Raw genomic sequence first — 19936 nt, forward strand, 5'->3', positions numbered from 1 at the left:
TCATCGTGAGATTCGTCGATTTGAGCTACAGTGACTGGATTCGCCAGATGATTGAAGAGCGGAGTTATCATAGAGGGAACAGAAGAAAGGATTGATAGTAGAGGAGTACCCATGGCCATTGTGCATTCCCAGAGGCGAACTTGACGCTTTCAGAGAACGCGAATGGCGGTGTTGATGGCGACAGCGTTGGAGAGGGTTAGTATCAGAACACAACTCGGAGGTGCGTCCGGGAGTGCGGTACGTCCACGGGGGGAAGTCGCTAACCTCCTCGTTGGAGGATGGTGGGTATAAGGAAAGGTCGGACCAGGAGCCATTACTCGGACCCATCCCACAGGAGTCCATCTTTGTTGAGTTACCTTGGTATTGCTGGGAACACACAGTGGGGCACCGAAGCAAGGTTGGTGTCACCGATGGTACTATTTGAGAGGGCAGGGGACTGTACAAACTGGTGCGATCAAAACCGCTACCACCACCTCCAATGCCCACTGCAAATGGGTCACAAGAGGGTGCATTTGACGCGGCTACATTTCTCTCCGTCATACGTGATGGCAGATAGGCTCCAAAGCATGGATCTATTAAGAAAACACTCTAAATTGTAAAATTTAAGGTACAGCCTATGCACAGAATACGGAAGCTATTATATTTCAGTCATTCACAATGTACAAACGGAAGAATAGGCAGCGCAATACCCTACCAACGTGAGGGGGAAAGCACATCTCTGCTGAATGGATGGTAGTTTCAGCGCGCTCGGAGAGTTGGCGAGAGGCGGTGGTGGAAGAATTTGTGAGTTTCGAGCGATTGGGTTTGCTACGAATGGCCTTGGCATTGGGACGCAAATGACCATGAGCGCCTTTAGCCTGGAAGAACACAAGATCACCGACTTCGCGCCAAAAATGAGTCACGGGATAACCTCCATTGCCACGGCACGGATGGAGATAGATTCGACCTGGACAACCTTTCCGTACGCATTGTCTGCCTGGGATAGAAGCTTCAAACGCTAGTAGTCCACGGCACAAATCACTATCTAATAACTACTTCGAACGATTGCCTCCAAAACTGAATCGATGGGCTTCCCACACACGATTTTATTAATTCGTGGGACTTATTTACCCTCACTTTTTCATCCAACATTGCCTATTATTAACTTTCCCAACATAAAGCTAGGAAATATGCCTTAAAACTGATCAAGAGGACGTATGACTCATGGGTCTTAAATGGGCTACCGTAAGTTGAATAAAGTCACGTTTTCAGGCGTGACATCTGTTGCGAGGTTGTGACGTTCTGCCAATGATCGGGGGAACCTGAACTAACGTCGCACCTGTCTGCGCGGTCATGTCACGCCTCGGTGTGTCCTGCTCGTTAACTCACGCCGACCTACAGTGATGGTTGCAGAGCAGCGATCGATAAACGACTAGAGCTGGATGACGCCCGCCTTACTTCATGATTCTGCAAACCCAGCGAAAATCCAAATTCAAGAAACCTCTGCTCACGTTTGAACCTGCTACAAACAAGACATCCAGTGGAAGAGACTGAGACAGTCAAAAGTCCAGTTCCGTCCAGCCTCCCCATCTGACATGAGAGCACACAGGTACAGACGTAGTATCGCTCCAACTTCTTGGGATTTCTAAAATGCCTTTTTGCTCCTAGTAATCAATACTACGAAAAAAGCTTCCTAAGTGCATAACCACACCAACTAGTGGAAACGAGAAACGAAATATACGGGAGGTTCACAGCATTAGCGGTTGGTATGGTTACTTTGACTTCAGATCGTAAATGCCAAGTTAACGATATCTTGATTCGTAACTGAATTAAATATTCACCTGCATAAATCATAAGGAATTTCAAACTATGCAAAGCAAATTGTAAATAAACCGATTAAATGATAGCTACCTTCTTGACCTTTCCTGGCTTTGTCACAAATAGCCGGACGGAGGGTAACGCCGCAATTGGGCGAATCGCACAATAAGACACCGAGGCAGCTCTTTTTCAGGATGTGTTTATTGTGATTATTCGTATTCCGCATTGCCCAACCACTTGAATGCCGTTTGACTAAATCAGAGCCCGTCTTCAGGTAAACAAATTGGCAGTAACCATCTGGCCATGAGTCAAAATCATCGATTTGTGGCGTCTGGAAAACACAAATTCCGTAGTTCAATCGACTGTAGAAACCAAACCACAGTGGGGCATAGAAACAAACCTTCGGAAGCTGCCTGTCATTGATATCCCAACTAGCACGCCCAGAAGTTGAGGTTGGAAGTTCTTGAAGGCTCCAATGGGCTGCAACTACCTGATTTTCCTCGTAGACTTGCAATGAACGTCTTCTTTGTCGGAGACAGGCAGAACCACTAGGAGCTACTTGAGAGTGCTGATGCGGTTGTGGATGTCTCGACTGTTGTTGATCACGTTGAACAAAATCGGAACAAAAAATAGAACTGGGGCATTGCTGATGGACGTAGTCACCCTCATAAGTGGGGTGCGGGGTGATGTGCGCCGGTAACTGAGACTCCACAAAGCCATTGTCGAAATACATTGCATGTGGCGCGCCCAACGGTCCAGCTGACAGATCGTGCTCCTCACGTTTACGAATACAGTTTATGGATATACATACTCATTGACCTTCGTGTGATTGGCTCATCTTAGCCAATCATTTTTTTGTGCGAAGATCATCATTGCGGACCAATGATATTCAGGTATTTGGATAAAGTGTTTGTAATTGATAATGCGTTGGGGTTTAGGTTGATGAGTTCCACTAATACTCATTCTACCAAGCATGAGTGTGGCTGTGTTCATCTCATGGAATGCACTCGACTGATGGAGTAATTTTTAGGTTATTTTTGGAACATTACCAGTCAACTAATCCTTGAAATCTCCTTAATATTAATAAACTTGGAGTGCTTTCATCACTTTTAAAATAAACTAAAATGCATAAAAATTAATCGAGATCGTAGAATATTGCCATTTAAATTTGTACTGGTCACCATAGATTGACCTTATGATGGGAAATGGTTAATGGCATGAAATGAGGCTCGTCGTTACCTATTTCCCTATAGATCCACAGATCGTTTCAAACACTTCCAAAGCCGCCACTTCTATTTACGATCCCCATAATTTCGGGGGTAGATAATCAAAACGATTTAAACAAAATGTTTGATGCTTGGTGTAGTCATTCATGAAACGTAGGTATTTCCTACTGGTAAAGAATATCATTTTGAAACAGGAAATCGCAAAACTTTGGACACCCTACCCAGCTCTAATATTTATACATTGAAGTTGGTTATTTTACGCGGTAAAGCTAATCAATTTCCTGGCAAATATTCTACTTTTAGCTTCCGCAGAAGCAGTCTTACTGTTTCCTGAGTTCAAACTACTGCAATTTCGAAAAAGGTTTCTTCAAAATACTAACAACAAAGTGTAAGAGACACTGATATACTGGGCATGGTAAGTTAAAGCAAGACATATTTCAGGTTTTGGGGTTTAACATTAGAAGAGTTTCTGAATATTTCAGACATCTTTGTTAAAAGATTAGCTATTACCTAAGGCAAATCTGCCATCAAGCTTGTCCGTGATGAACAAAGAAACATCAAAATTACCATAATACTTCTTCTTCCGAGTAAGATTGATGAGCTGCTTACCTTTGTTCCTAAGAGGCTATAAATTTGCGTTACAGTTATCGAATTTTCTCCAAAATAGCGAATACGATGGGCTAATGTACTTCTGGCACATTAAACAAATGGAAATTAAGAAAAAAATTTGCTTTGCGTTGATTTCTGGCTCTCATAGAATTAAATTAATTATCATTAGCCCATGTCTCAAAAAATTATTAATTTATAGAAGAGGATTGGTCGCTAAGACGAAGCATGCGCACGCTTCCTGAGCTTCCAATTGGGTGAATGCGGGGAGCCTTTTGATTGCCCGTGCGTGTGCTCCGGTGCACGATCCTCTCACCCTCTCCTCTGCCTGCCATTGCGTCTCTTGGGGGCTAATTGAGTGGAGTCAAACTCCCAACACTGCCCCCTCAGGATGTGCATGTGCTGCAGCGGGCGACACGTGTCCGACTAACTGAAGCGATTCGCAAAATAATGGTGATTGGGGGGAAAATGGGGAGGAAGCAAGGGTGTTGCTAGGCCAGCAATGAAAAATAATCTCACACTCACAAGTGTATGGATCTTAGCTGAACAAATAAATACATCTCAGACGGGTCTTCTCGAAGTGGCTTGGCTAAGGGACCATGCAGGCTCTAACTCGAGCGTGGTAAAACTAGAATGTGGCCAAGGAGTTATCTCAGTCATGGGGACGACATGTATGTGCATGTACATGCTGCACTTAAATAATCGTATTAATTTGGTGAATCCCATTTCAGCCAGATGATAAGATTGACCTAAATTAAACAAATGTCTGCAGTTGACTTATTTCAAAGTTTCAAGCAGTTATCTACGTGCCCGAGTTTCAATAGATAAATAAGTGTTACGATTGCCAGTGGTCTTCGTCTGTGCCGTACAGCCAGGCCCCAATTTCTATGGTCACAGCCCATCGTGCTAGGCATCCACTCACACCAGAGTAAGAAGCTGAGCATAAGCCTTCTGAAGAAACGAGAATGTAATCTTGCAACATGATGCTGTTCGAAGAAATTTTGTAGAACCACCATAACCAACTGTCTTCTGATAGCTGATAGGTTTAAAATCACCAGAATTTGTTTATTCAGGCTAGATATATTCTTTTAATTGTTCGACAATTTTGACACTAATTTTAGAATGAAAGAATTCCTTTAAAGCACAACGCTCCGCTAACTTTAGTAATATTTGTGACTACCATCTTTAAGCATCATTCAGCCTTGTTCTTGCTCTATCTGCATTACTAGACTTGGGTTATTACGTAAAAATGTAATGAATTGAATGCCACGTGCAAACCACTTCAAATTCGATTGGCAGAAATGCACAGTCGAATTTGTAATTTAACCGAAGCATCTTTGTAGCAATCAGTATAATGCAAATGTTTATGAGGGCCAGGAAAGTTATCATCATTATTAGCCAGATAAGGGTGGTGATAGCTGTTCAGTAAATAAAATCGCACTGTGGTGTTGTGATACCAGGACTTCAAGACACCGTTAAAGTTGTTTTAATTTTAAAAGTTGGAAGGAGAGGATCTGTGTGTGAAAGTGCTCTAAAACACTGCTTTATACATTATTTATCGTGAAAGTATCATGCTATTGGAGGTATATTGAGATTTCCCACGAATTTAATGCAAAACGTACCAATCTGGTAAATGTGGACAGTACCTTTCAGAGTACTTTTAGGAAGGTTGAGTCGAAAATTTGCTGTACTCAAGTCAACATAAGGAAAGGGTTCCTACTACTACCATCATCAATTCTGAGCGCTGAATCTTAAAGACGAAAATGGAGTGGACTAACTAGCTTCTAGATTGCCAGAGGAATGTAAATTATATGCCTAAATCAATGTCAGAGTAGGAACTCGTACCTGAATTTTTTCCTTAGTGTCATCCATTGAAGGGTCACCTTGTTGAAGAACTTCCTGCTGTGAAATTTTAAAAAGTCAGGTAAATGTATCTGCGATTGCAAGGATGCACAAAAGCTCCACTTTTGAGCACACCCAAGTAGGGAGAGCGAAAAGAAGATGGGATGGAAACTTTATCACGAACAGACCTTGTTGCTGGGACAACCAGCTCGTCTTTGTTGTCAGTGCTAAAAATCTAGACCATGGGAACACCAGATGATGTAGCTACCTGTAAGTCCTTGCACGAGGATGACCAAACTTTGAAAAAGCTCTCCATTATAGCTGTATGAAACAATCATAAAATGTCAGCTGAGTTGCCTCCTCATTAAATGAAGTGCAGATCGAAGTCTGTGAGATCTCCTCAAAGCCATGAAAGGATCAAAGCGGAAAATCTCTCGATAGCTTGTACTTCACTTCTAACCATTAGTAAGCCCAATTAGTAGGCGTCAAACTGATCTAAGCCCCTACTGGTGATATTCAAACGATTCGACGCCACCAAATATCATCTTCACATCAGTCATTAAGGCCCTTATGAGCAATAGCGAAGTTAAGGTCTACGATTCCCATGTTTCCTGAAAATTAGTGGACAGAATATTGAGAAGAAAATGAATAATGGTAAGGTGTATGCATAATATTTCCAACCATGTATTTGTTTAGGGTCAACAGGATTACGACTTTCTTGATAAGGGAGCCCGAGCCATAAATAAAGCCTCCCAAGGAACATTTATGATATGCTATTGTAATGTGAAAGTTAAAAACATGTTCTAAGCAGGCGTGGATAATATGAACGAGAGGGATGTAGCGGAACTTAACACCACGAAGACTTCAGGTTCCCACGCCCCTAGGATACCCATTCTAGCCTGAGCGACATAATTCAAAAAGCGAGGATGCAAATTAATTTGAGAATCCGAGTTGGCGGAGGAGGAGAAGGATGTCGCTTGGCAGAGACCAGTTTGCCCCGTTGACTGATTGCACACCGCATACTGCTTTTTATCGATGTACCTGTTCCTCAATCCGACTCCGTAGGAAAATTGGTAGCTTGAAGGAAGGGGAGGGGGAACTGCACACCTTCTTTCTGCAGTTCCCGCCACTATCCTCCACCATGAGACTAGGGCCAGAGTTGCATTATCCGCAACTTGATAGGGAATCTTAACGACCTTGAGGGTAGAGCACTTTTTATGATTCAGAGGACCACTATTACCGTTGCGGTATAAAAAGTGCCGATCGATGAGGGATCGGTAAATGCTGGCAGTTTGTTAATTTTCAAAGCGGTAAAAATTGTGATGAAAAGTGCACGACGATAACAGCCACTCGAAATGCGTCCAAAAAAATCTTTCAAACCTTTGCTACTTTGACAACATTCAAATATTGACCTATTCAAATTATTTAAATGTCGTGAAATTCAAACACCCTCTCCTTTGTAGCTGAGTTACAAGGTGGTGCTATTCGTCCACTTTGAAAATATATTGCAGTCATTCTCAACTTTGATGCAGATAGTAGGAAAGTTGAATTTAAAAGCAGCATCAGAGTGGACAATTCAGAACGATACAGAACCGTGTATTTGAATTCATGGCCTAGTAATTGGAAGGGCCTTGTGTCTACTTTTACAATACGTCTACGTTGTATGAATAGCATGAATTAAACGATTCCCACAATTTACAAGGCTCAGACTAGCAAATTAAAGATCAGCAAAGAGGAGAAACTTAGGGGGGCAATAAATTAAGCAAAATTGGTACTAGTAAGTTGTTAGATGACAGTGTACCTCTTGCAAGCCGCAACCACTCATACTGGTAGACGACTACAGTGGCTCAGATTTTTTACCAAAATTGAGGAGTTCACAGTTTACATCTCTGATGGAGAATCTGTAAGATGGATAATAGGGGGAAGTCGGGTGCATAGAGGGGAGGGGGTAAATGGAAGAGGGCTTGCACGTGCCGTTTGTCGCTAGGGTGACAACAAGAAAGGGTGGGGGGGGGGGGGCGAAAGCACAAAGTGACGTAGGGTAGACGGGAGGAGACCGAAGAGACGGGGGTGTTGGCGACATTGACCAAGCATGTGCCTGATGGAGAGGCCGCTCTCCTATTCAGGAGTGAGCCCACGCACCCCTTAAAAGTCCGGTGTCTAAGACGTCAAGCGGTCTCCACCAACCAGAATGTCATTCATTGCTCAATTTGGTCAAATAACTGAGATTTTCGAAAAAGGTCTCAATCAATAGAAAGGATTTACACCAAATCTCGAGGATAAATTTAATATTCCAGACTTATGCTAATGGAGAGCTGTGAGAACAAAATTTTAATTAATTGAATCAAGTACTCTAACTGACTTGAGGCACGGTCTATGATAAACTCCTTTTTATTTGTGTGTGAAAAAGGACTGCTTTCGCATCACAGGCTTTTGTGGGTTGTGGTACAATTTTGACACCCAAATGACCTCTGGGTAAACTCATAAATGCTGTAGTTGAAAGGGGAAAACACCGCCAAACGATTGCACAATGCACAACGAGTTCTCCAAAATGTGGTAACGGAGAGGTGACCAATGCATCAAAGCGAACTATCTGTGGCACAATAATATTGGCTTTAATTTTGTACTGAAACAGTGAAATCTATCAAACACTGAGCTAGCGTTGGTGGAAAGTTCTCTCGAGATTATGGGTAATTATAGCCGGATGTTCCCTTCTCATTTGTAGTTATTTCTAATTAACAAGAAGCAATCACAGTGCCTGAGACAGGTATCCAAATAAGACGGAGGCTATGCAGTGGAATAATAGTTTAGGATTTCTCAAAGTCTGACAATAGAGCTATACGCATTTTATTCATGCTTTGAATGCATCTGACATCAATCTGATACGCCTTTTAGGGTCGTTGGGATAACTGGACCCCCACGCTCCCTTCCTTTTTTGCACCGCAGTGTCAATCTTGTCCGTGTTCAATGAGACTATGGATCAACGGAGGCAGTAAATGATGACATTCTCTAAAAAGGAACGGAACAAGTTCACAAACAATCACTCCTCAAAAAAGAACTAACAAATATCTCCGAATTACAAGACATCCATTTTACCGAAAGAAATGACGAAACGAAGTAGTTTTTTGCTCTTTTTTAATGGCTGATCAAGCAAATAATGATCAAAATTATCAAATACTGTGACAATTTCATGTATTAGCGGTTCTAATTACCGCCGGTTAAAAATACTCTGATTCTTTTTGAAACTTTTTACTCTTATTCTCAGACAAATTCTGCGATTGTAAATTCACGATAAAAGGAGATTCACCTAACCTTCAGAAGACCTCAAGGAATAAACCGGAGAAGGGGAACGGAAATCCTCTATTTCTTAACAGCTGATTGGTAAAGGAATAACAAAAGATCCAATTTTCGAGTACTACTAAAAGGAAAATTTGGAAAAGATACGACCTCAAGAAGACGCATAGACGGCAAAGTAATCAGCTATAAATGAAGAGATTAACAAAGATTCAAATAAATGCAAAACACCCTGAGTTCGGTGATCAGTCCAACGAAGACCAAATAAATGCGTTTGAGGTAAACAAGGGGAGAAATGTGTATCACATGAGCGAGTTGGAGCGCACGCGGGAAGAGGCCTTCTGGTGTTCTACTTCATCGCTTGCAGTTTGTTGTGTCGGATGTAGCAGTTGACGAGATCGCAGACGTTATAGGCGGTCGTCTCTGAACCAACCAGTCTATTCACCGAGTTGGCCTTGCGCAACTGATAGTTTATCGTTTGATTATCCTGCCAGAATTCGGCTATACGATTTACACTGTAACACCATGCCTCAAGCTAAAACAGAAGCCGAAAATGATTATATGAAATTAACCCGAAAAGGAATAGGCACGTCTCCTTTATATCCCTAAACCTAACAAACCCAATGATGTTGCTTTAGCCACACTCGGCCTCCGAGAGTGTTGTGTAAGAGGAGGTCTTGCGATCAAAATGTTCTGCTCAAAGAACATTAAGGCGGCACAGCCAAGGTACGGGGTAGTGGTGCAGCCTGCTGGTCGCCACCTCTTGCAATGGCAATAGACCACTTACCAGTGGTAAGACTCGAACCTACACCCTTTCTGACCGCTACGCCATGATACTGATGACACATCACCTCACCGTCGACTACCACCTTACCCTTTCGGCCAGCAATTCTTGTACGGGCCGTCTGCTAAACGTTTCCCTCCGTAATACTGATGATGCACTAAATGCGCGTCACACCACTCCTTTCCACCTTTGTACATAGGAGGCACTTATCCTGCAAAGGACCTATTAGACCCTAGGTGGGTTAGAGCCACTAACCTTTTGATTAACACCCGAAGGCCATAAATGACTGCGCCATGGGGCGATCCGACATCGCCGCAGTCTATGTTTTCCTCCCTTGCACTCCTCCTACTCACTTGGCCTCCGCCGTCCACACAACAGCCACTTCATTACTGCCACTACTACTACAACCGCCTTGTTCCATAGGACTCAACAACCACGTGCACCATTTCCAGCCGAATAGAGCCTACGTACACTACAGTTCAAGGCACTCACCTCGTTCTTTTCATCAACAAGGGATATGGTGGAAGCGTTGACAACCAGAAGCCATTCAGCAGTCGAACCACAGACCTAGGGTGTGCAATAAGTTTCGCAAGAATATAACGCTTTTAGAAAAAATTGGGTTTTCCTAGTCCAGTTGTTTCCCGAAACACACATTTTGGCTAGAATTAGGTGCGAAGAATGAGTCCCTTAACAAAAAATAATGTGATATTTACGCTAAAGGAGTGTACCTACGCTAAATATTGGTAAGGAAAGGTGATAACTCGGTCTGCATAATCTAATTTAGAAAGGTAATTGTACAAGACGCATGTTTTACTTTCAAGTCCTACTATTAATTTAATGAGCAAAAGATAGGTTTATTCAATCTAAACTTCGAAAAGTTCCAAAACATAGAAATTTGTCACCAATAGCAGCGATCTGTAGGCAATCATGATACGCATATACTTCAGTTCAAAGGTAGACAACAGTAAGGGATGAGGAATCAAATGCTGACGAGATGTAATCAAAATGTACTTCAAAGTAAAAAACACGTAGACCGAAACAACTTTCTGAGATGGTGAAAAGGCGTGCGGAATGGCACCGGTGGCTCATCGTATTCACCCCCTCTATCATTCAACAAGGCACGAACCATCAATGCGATGGATTGCAAAAGAGAGGTATGTACAAGTGTGGTACAGAGTGACCACCCACCTGGACATGAAAAAAAGAGGAGCCAAAAGTCGGGACTTTCATAAGGCTGGTCAGGAAGCTGAGCGGTATGTCTTTTGGGCCGAGTCGATGACTAGCGCCGATCATCGAAGTAATTTTCTACAGGGAATAAGTCCATTCGTTGAAAAATTAAACCAGCTTAGGGACTAGGCAGATATTCACTCGTTTTCGATGAAAGACAAAAAAAAATATAAATGAAATAAGGGTCAAAAAGAGGACAAAAGTGGCGTTGCTAACCGTCTTACACGAAATTTCGATGTTTGCTTAATGGACAAAACTGGTTACGTGATGCTCGCTTTCCTGACTAAAATGTCAGCAATTTAGAAATTCCCATCGTATTTAGATATGAAAATGGAAAATGCGTAGGTAGGTTTAGTCAAGCTCAGTGGTTAAGAATGAATGTTCTGGATAATGTGTCAGGTGGTTATAAAATAAAACTTGAAATAAATTAACTTAGAGTAACAACTCAAGCCATTAAGGTTTGAGAGGTAATTTTTTGCATCACTGGCGGTAAGGATCGGGACTTATTATGCCCCTTTCACGTAAATACTTAAAGCAATACTGCAAAAAAAAACACCTTCACTCCATCGAACCACACGGAGCTGAACAACACCGGGGCGGTCAGCTGATGATTGTGAAATCCACATAGATGGCAATTGGGGAAGTGATAATTATTCAGATATTTCAAAAAGTACTCCCCAGATCCGCAAAATCTCATCCAGTGAGGAGATTAATAAAATGTATCCATGAAAACTTAATGCTACAAAATCATATTTACTGCTTTACTATCAAGTTCAAAGTTTTTCAAACCGGCAAGTGGTGTACCGAAATCCACTGAAGGTCGGTGACACAGGAGAGTACATTCTTTGGGAGGATTTGATCGAGGGAGGTTCTAAGAAACGGGAACGGATTCCATTATTAGCACTCAAATGGATTAATTTCAGCAAAATAACAAAGTTGAGTAGTTTACAAAGGATTCCCAAATTCACATCAACGAGAACAAACAAAAACTACCTAAAACAGCGAAAAGCAGTAAACCACTAAATGGATCATTCCAAGGAATGTCCACATATCGCACCTATATTCTCAAAAGAGGAAAGAACTCACTGGGATCCAGATGATCCTTCTGTTTGCCAAATGAATATAAGAGTGCCTAGTTCGAGAGTCTGCTCTAGGGAACACTTGTAGTAACCATGAAGAAAGTTCTTCATTGCCTATAGGGATGAAAAGTGAAGAAACAGATCTTTCGCCATGGGATAAAGGGAAGAAGACCACTCAGCTTAATAGAGACGTACCTGGGGAAAATTTATCAGTCTGTCCTCGATAACATACTTCCCAGGAACGACATTCAGCCAAAGTTTCCGCATGAAGTACAGTGGACTCGGAGGAGAAGCTATGCAATGAAACATTTATTACTACTAACTAGGGATATCAGTAGAGGATAGCTATGAGACATCCATCAAAATCACAAACTGCGAGAGCGACTGATGTCATGATTACATGAGGCAAAATAAAAAACGAATATCACCAACGATTTTCCAGTCACTTTTGATAATTGCTTTGTCAGTTTGCTTATTTTATGATTAGTGGTGGGATTTAGCTGAGTCACTCATTCGAGGCTTTATCGAAAAAAAGAGGTTTTCAATCGGCAAGAGATTTTAATGTATTTCAGCAGCTTTCAAGTCGATGAATTCAAAGCGAAAGGTGTTTGAGAGGCTACGCTAATAATGTTATGTATGGGAAACCAAATGCACTGAAATCCGCATAATTTAAGCCGATTTGAGGGACCTACAAGTAACGGTGCGTTTCTGGGAAAGCTGCGATTGGATCTCAGGCATAGTTAAGCGGAGGACGTCAAGAAGAAACTCGTCGGATTTGATGCAACGCATTTCATCCTCCACCTCCAGGTAGAGGGCGAATTGATCCTCAGAATTAAGGTTAAGTTCCCGCACCACGTTCTGGATCACGTCCATGGCTCTGGTCGTCGAGTCCAGCGTTGTCATCTACCATGAGGGAATTGTCCGTTAGTCATCAAAGGCTCCAAAACTCAGTTGACAAGAAATTAATAATGAGATAGTAAAAAATTCGCTTGCATAAAACAAAGATAATCGTGCGCGAGTAGTTGAATTTCAGTGAAATTAAAAATGTGTGTTTACTTTCCCAAAGTAAACAAATGCTTTCCAATGGGCTTAAATGCATCACAACGGGGTCGTCATCAATTGGTAGGAAATAACAAAACCCATTTATCAAGTGTCGAAAGCAGCCAGAACATTCTGGACAAAAATACCACATTTATTAAAGTGTGTTGCCGAATGGGCTTTCCTACTAACACTTGAGTATTAGCGCACCGAAGACATTTTCAAAGAATGTAGCTTTTGAAAGGTTCATTCTACTGACGACTCGAAGTGCTGTTTTGAATTAAGAGCCAAAAGTAAAGTAAAGCTGTCCTCATACACTAACATACCATGGAAGTATCATTTGGAAGAATGATCTTTTGATAAATTTTGTCCTTCTTTCCTCGTATAGCTGCAATTTCAAGGGCATGCGGGGGCTTCTTTCGTATTCCGCGACTAAAAGGGATGCGAGTCACCATGCACCATGACAAAACATAAATGCATACGCATTACCAGTTAAAAAGTATGGTACCTTAACGTTTGATGTAGTCTGGTGTAACACTGTGATGCCAACTGGTGTGGTGAACGGAGTAGGAAACGGACCAATTTGTCCATAACACGATCCGAGGGCACCATTATGCCTGTCGCCAACCACATCAACTCCAACCCTCTGCTTTCACTTGTTCTGTGTGGATGAGAGGCATGCGATGCCGTTAGTTGAGCATACATCAAAATTCCAAACTGTATTTTAACTAAGGTAGAAATTTCGAGCAAGAACACCGCCAAGTAAAACTTGTTTTAGCATATCCAATACATGAAATCAAAACCATTTGCCTAGCTGCCAAGTGAACAATAAATGTTCGGATGCAGAAGCATACCGTTTAGGATTGTCAGTGAGCTGATTCATAATCTGGATAAAGATCTCATCACGAAGTGGAGGATAGTCGAGAGCCGAGCCGAAGAGAAGGTCGGTGAGGAAAACTACAGGCATGTTTCTAAGCTGTACTGGTATCTTGTCACAGTCTCCCATGTAGGTCTGAATGAGACAGAACGAGAGCAGAGCCGCGTCGTATACCTTCCGATCAGCATTTGCAAATTCTCGTAAGAAGGGCCTTCGAAGGGGAAGTCGAGTGTACTTGAGCGTCGTCAGCTCTAGTGAGTCCGTCGAGTTAACAGATGAAATTCTTGAGATGCAAAAGAAGGATAATGTTGTTATTCAAGCCAATGAAAAATGAGACAAAATGGCCATGGGAATCTTCATTAAACCATTAACGCAACCAATTACTTCATTAATATACTGAAGGTGAGTAATTAGTGTTTCTACTAGCAAAAACCGCAATTTTAGATAAAGACGTCACCTTAGAGTCAAAAAAATTTTCATGACATTGACAACACCTCCATCACAGTTCTAACAAACATCCACATAACATGCTGTGATCCTGTCCATGCTAATTCAATTAAAGAGGAGTGGTGTGATGCATAATGAATAAGGTTGCATATGCAAGCATAAGCATACGAAGACCTTGTCGAGAGCTCCATATCGGAGTTTTGCGAGGCCGGTCGATGCGAATAATTTTCTAGAAAGTAATCAGCAGCCTTAGAGTATTTGTCATGTTTAAGGAATAGATCATTGTGACTGGAGGACCTCTTGTGCAGACGTGCAATAGGCAGGCGCGAGCGTTGGGAGTTGATACTCTCGACTTTGTTGAGCCACTCTCTGTTTTCGTTTGAAATGATCAAATGGGAAAAGGTATCAATGAACTCCGGTTTGGGAGGATTGACGGTGGGTAGGATGTAGACGTTGGTCATAGCCACATGGCCCGTCTCCCAGGTGCGTTGGTTTTCACCGTAGCAGAAGATCATCGAGTCACTCTCCTTCTGCAACTGAAAGTGCGCCGACTTGGAGGGTAGAGGAACGCCCACAACAGGAGTCTTCTGATCCAACTCCCAGCCTGATTGGTGCATTATTATGTAATCGCCCGCATTCACATGAATCAAAGAGCTGTCGCGACCTTAAAACATCACATGGGAAAAGTATACTTTGTATTACAATTCGTTGATTCTGAATCAGCATTTGTATGCATAAAGAACTCACAATCACTGAATGTAGATTTTTTCACTGCAATGGCGTATCGCGAGCGCTGACGAAGACCGGTAAGCATGTAGTTGAGGAGGTCCTTCAAATCGGCAGAGTGATCGGATAGGAACCGATGCTCCTGCATCCATACAGTCTTTATTGAAAGCGCCTTCATTGACTGTTGACTAATCCTATACAAACAAAACTCCGGCATATAGTTACCATTCATTGAAGACTGTTACTTCGACAATATAACCCATGTTTTAACATCTCAATGCGCAATTATCCAGAGATCTTGCCAAAATACAAAAGTATTCCAATTTGAGTAAATGAAACATATAGACTAGTTAAAATATAGAAGGAAAAACAGATATAGTAAGACTTTGCACTCTGGCTTACGAGTTAACCGTGACTGAATGCATCTCCACATAGGGAATGGAATTGATAAGATTGCGCTTTTCACCTAGCAGTTGAACTCCGTTGCAATCAATGCACAGGAGGACTCGTTGCACACGAGATCTGCCCTGCAGAAAGATGACACCAAACTCCCGAGTGAAGATGCTAGGCCACTGCAGCTTAGCAAACGTCACGATATTCTCGCACGTTGCGGTGGCGGACGCCTCCGGAGATCTCTCGTTTAGCTCACAAAGCGCCTTCAAGCAAAAAGGGGAAAATATGCAGTAAATTCGCGCTCCGCTACCGTAAAAGGAAAGGTAAACACCTAAATGACCAATAAATTGAGATGCTGATTACACCATATTCTAAAACCATTAAGACTAATTATGTGATCGGACCAAAATATGGGATAAAGACTTAAGCCGCCGAAGGAGCCCTTTTCTTTGGTGAGCACAAGCGCAGAGAGGTATGAATGGTAAAGTATCTGCTTTAAATGGCAAAGACACGGTGAGAATAAACTATTGCTCTTTGAAGGATGCGTTAGATTAGATTAGTCGTATAAGATGAAGAGGGGCTCACAGTACTTGTAACCTTCTGCCAAAAGGAGATGTCACAGTCGGGACTGAGGATCTGATTCAGCCAGGATTGGAGACCACACTTATCGGAGGTTCTCGGATCATTTGAGTCTGTAGCCAGAAGTCGGTATATGTTCGCTAATAGGTATGCCAACTCATGCTCCTAAATATAAAAAATACGAAAGAATTCTACAAAACAATTAATCAGGTTGGATGAAAGCAATTATTCTTTAGGTGGAATAAATTTGCACAAAAGCCAATTATCATCAAAGTCTTCTCTGCAAAGTATTATTACTAGGCCTTTGACATGCAGAGCAGTTCAGACAAATAAAGCTCTCTTAATTTGTAGGGAAAAGTCCCCAAAACTCATATGCACAATTCATAGGTCGGACCAAAATACGGTAAAGAACCATTGTTACAACAGGTCATAACGTACTGTGAAATTCGAGTATGCTAATTTACATTTTTAGGAGAGAACTCACCCCATCTCCTTTCATTGACAGTGAGTAATGAGTAAATTAATTTAAAGTAATATGGACATCATTGGTATCAACCAATTGGTCCCATTAAGTCAGCTCTACACTAAATGGTTCATACGTTGCTTACTTCGAGAGAATCATGTGATTCTTTGAAGCATTGTTGAATAACCTGAAAACAGATGAGCGATGTTGCAACGGAATCAAAGGTCACATCATGCCACGGCGCGAAGATGGTCTTGCGTATCACGAAGGACCAAGGCATATCAAATTCATTTAGACCCCTGCGTCGTGTATATTTCTCGCAGAGAGATATATTATCAAAGAAATGCCTTGGACCCATCGACAGAGCCTCAAACTTGAAAAATAAGCAAAAAAAAACCTGATTTAGAATGGGGTGAAAAAATAAAAATGAATGAAGGAGGTACCCACCTTGTCGAAGATGTCAATGAAGACCTCGAATCCGAAGGTATCTTTAATAGAAGCCGCGTTGAAAGCAATAGAACTAAACTCCTGCACAGTGATAGTTGGATCAACCTTTACTCTCACCCGATTACTATTGGCGCAGAGGACGTTCACTCCGAGACTCTTTCTCTCTTGCTCAGCTCGCAACTCCATGTAACTAGGTGGCATCGAGCGCGCTCCCGTCTGGTTGATGCGGTTTAGCCGTTTGAGGCACGTCTTGGCGTAATCCGAGGTGCTGGACTTCAAGTAAGTCCTCAGCGCGGTATCAAAGAGTGTTGGGGGAAAACAACTGGCGCACAGGATTAGTAAGATCCAGCCTAAGTAGGAAAAAATATATTCACGTAGGTATGAGCACGGTAAAATGTGGAACAAGGGAGGACCGAACTTTAAAACTAAACGGATACATACTGAGCTCGGTTTGCAAACCGCAGTCTGGCACTTAAAAAATATCGTCTAGTAGAAGTGAAAAGAGGTACCTCTGCTACGACTGTAGACACAAGGATTTTTCGTGATTTGTTTCAGGATTTGGCAGTAGATTTCGTCGCGCATTTGTGGATGATCGACCCCTGTGCCAACGATAAAGCGGACTTTGTGGAGTTCGGAGAGTACGGGCCGGCAGTCGTGACAAATACGAACCGTGGGAGTGTAGTTTGAACAGGCATTTCCCGACACGTCATCGCGGTAGTCGGCGAGAGGGATGTCGCATCTGGACCCGTTAATAGAGGAGATAACCACTCGTGGACACACTGAGATAGAATGCTGAGCCGCGCTGCTTGTGCTCGACTCCTCGGCGGGGCCAGATATACTGCCATTCACAGTCTACACAGAAACAACAGTCACAACCTGCCTGGTACTTTGACACCAACTGTCCCTTTAAGTGCTTTAGCGAAACACTTTGGATCCTCAAAAGTGCGAATTAGTTTCAATGTTGAGATATATGAGGCCTCAATAAAAGCCACTATGGACTCATTGAAAAGACAACATCCCATTCCTCATTTTAATCAACGAAACCTAAGCAATCTTTAAAGTTGAATTCAATTCCTACATTAGTTTACCATTCAAAGAATAAGTAAGCGGACGATAATTCAGGTAAAGTATCCTTTTGCGTAACTTACATTCAGATCGCAAACAGAGAGAGAAACAGAACAGGAAGTGTACAAAGATATTTAAAGGGAGAAATACATACCAAAATAGAGTCCTCCGATTTGCTGTTATAATTCATATTCTTGGACTTCATAAATGACATAATTTTGCCGAAAATTTCCAGAGCTAGCTATAACAAAGGGGAAAGAGTACCTTAGGTCACGACAATTTCATTGTACATCATACGTCGAAGTCAGTTCAAAGTTAATGTATGGAGTAGGTGAAGGAAATTTTAAGAAATAACCAATCTACTTGTGCGTTACTATTAACTCTTTTGCATCATAGGAAATGATGAAATCAACGACGATGATCATAAATCCCCATAAGAAACACCAGTGGTGAATTAAACCCCTTTCGAATTTCATTTAAACCGTATCACAGGATAACATTAAACATGGAGTGGGGGGACCATTGTGTACGATAAACTTCAGAGAGGGAAAGAGCGTGACATTATGACGTACGGCCATGTCGTGTTGGTTGCGGTGTTTCAGGAGAGGACGAGTGAGGGGCACGGGAGAGAAGGTGGGCAGAACGCCGGTCTGAAAGTAGGCAGCGGCAAATTTGAGGTAACTGCACTCGCCCCACGCGGCATGAGTATCATTAGGGACGGCATCAACGCCAACGGGTCTGCCGGTAACATCCGCTTCTTCGACAGCCTCCGTTAGAGTGGGTCCGGACGGGTTGGAAACATAGGAGTCCGCCGGATGATGGGAGAGGGGAAAGAAAGCAGGGCAGCGCATCTTGAAGTGCCTGCTGCTCAAATCCACCTTGCCACAACTGCCACCACCTTCTCCTCTTCCTCTACCCACCATCGACGCCATTGTCACTGAAGGCGACAGGGACGCAACCCTCCCTGCTTTTGGTTCTTCAAAGGCCTCGTGCACGGTGATTGAATCAGCCGATTCGAGATGACACCCCTCTTTCACTTGAACGCTATCGTCCAGACTGACAGCTATCTTCGAATGACCACAATTCATGAGATTCGCAGAATTTAACACCTCTTCAAAGAGAGAGTCAACCTGCCATGACACCAAACAGAACAATAACTTATGTGTGGGTTCGAGCTTGAGAAGTTACTAAAGTCTACAATATCGTGACAGGGTACTGTTTAATAAAGCAACGTTTGACAGTTGGGATAATCAGAGCATTAAATTCAACTATTCAGCCCTATAGGGACGCTAATTTAAAAAGTGCACTACAAAAGTAATGGTTAAAATTTGTAAAATTTGACGAATGAAAGGAACGTAAGACTGAGTGGATTTACTTCTACAAAAAGAAATGTAATATTGTAAGATCAAACGCTATTATTAACGAATTTACTCAAATCATAAAAATGAGTCCCGTGATAAAAGATAGGAGAATATTAACAACGTACGAAACTGAAGAGGTCGGCGCAGGTTTCCGAGTGTGGCAATTTGGTAGGTACGGGGTGGTCGGCGTTGGAGGACGTGGAAAGCTGGTGGGTACCGCACTCCTCCGAGGCCGCAGTAGTCAGACCAACCAACTCGACGGCGTTTTCAAGGACCAGGGCGTTCGTCCATTTGGCGTGCAGCGGGCTCTGTAGCACCACGTCCTCCGGCAGCTCCGCCTCGCAAAAGCACACCTTTGTCTCCTCATCCTGGGACGGCAACGGTATGACATGAAAAGATTGACAAATTAGTGCTTTGGATTTCAATGAACTGATTCCAGCATTCAAATCATCAGTACTCTACCTATGAGCCGCCAGTCAATCAGCCTAGCAATTGCACTTGTGAACAGGAATAATTTATCATTTTCATGTATTAAAATAAGCAAGTAACTGCGATCGTGGAAGTGAGCAGTACATAATCACATGAACTTTGCTGTGAAGACGCTGCCATTCAATCATCACCTAACGTACATGCGCACTTAGTGGGCTCTGTAGCGAACAGGAAATCGAGCATGACAATTATACTG

At 42.5% G+C, this 19936-nt stretch overlaps 1 protein-coding gene across 1 annotated transcript in view; it reads right to left on the reverse strand. All coding sequences in view use genetic code 11, as the record gives it.

The window, feature by feature from the left end:
- The window catches only part of EGR_01285 (Myosin-VIIa), a gene marked incomplete at both ends in the record, with an annotated part of 29517 nt that continues 9581 nt past the window's right edge, over positions 1-19936 (reverse strand). The window contains 26 exons of the mRNA XM_024490534.1: positions 1-572; positions 695-976; positions 1891-2128; positions 2198-2572; positions 5475-5528; positions 6335-6548; positions 6579-6704; positions 9119-9300; positions 10042-10116; positions 11581-11647; positions 11863-11969; positions 12051-12148; positions 12548-12758; positions 13220-13325; positions 13402-13554; positions 13748-14053; positions 14392-14881; positions 14965-15137; positions 15346-15599; positions 15922-16080; positions 16524-16751; positions 16826-17175; positions 17335-17677; positions 18045-18131; positions 18463-19020; positions 19377-19619. Of these exons, the coding sequence (XP_024354858.1) occupies positions 1-572; positions 695-976; positions 1891-2128; positions 2198-2572; positions 5475-5528; positions 6335-6548; positions 6579-6704; positions 9119-9300; positions 10042-10116; positions 11581-11647; positions 11863-11969; positions 12051-12148; positions 12548-12758; positions 13220-13325; positions 13402-13554; positions 13748-14053; positions 14392-14881; positions 14965-15137; positions 15346-15599; positions 15922-16080; positions 16524-16751; positions 16826-17175; positions 17335-17677; positions 18045-18131; positions 18463-19020; positions 19377-19619 (6051 nt within the window). The remainder of the gene's footprint in view (positions 573-694; positions 977-1890; positions 2129-2197; positions 2573-5474; positions 5529-6334; positions 6549-6578; positions 6705-9118; positions 9301-10041; positions 10117-11580; positions 11648-11862; positions 11970-12050; positions 12149-12547; positions 12759-13219; positions 13326-13401; positions 13555-13747; positions 14054-14391; positions 14882-14964; positions 15138-15345; positions 15600-15921; positions 16081-16523; positions 16752-16825; positions 17176-17334; positions 17678-18044; positions 18132-18462; positions 19021-19376; positions 19620-19936) is intronic.

Source organism: Echinococcus granulosus (assembly GCF_000524195.1).
Source record: "Echinococcus granulosus chromosome Unknown EG_S00005, whole genome shotgun sequence".
Taxonomy (NCBI): Eukaryota; Metazoa; Platyhelminthes; class Cestoda; order Cyclophyllidea; family Taeniidae; genus Echinococcus; species Echinococcus granulosus.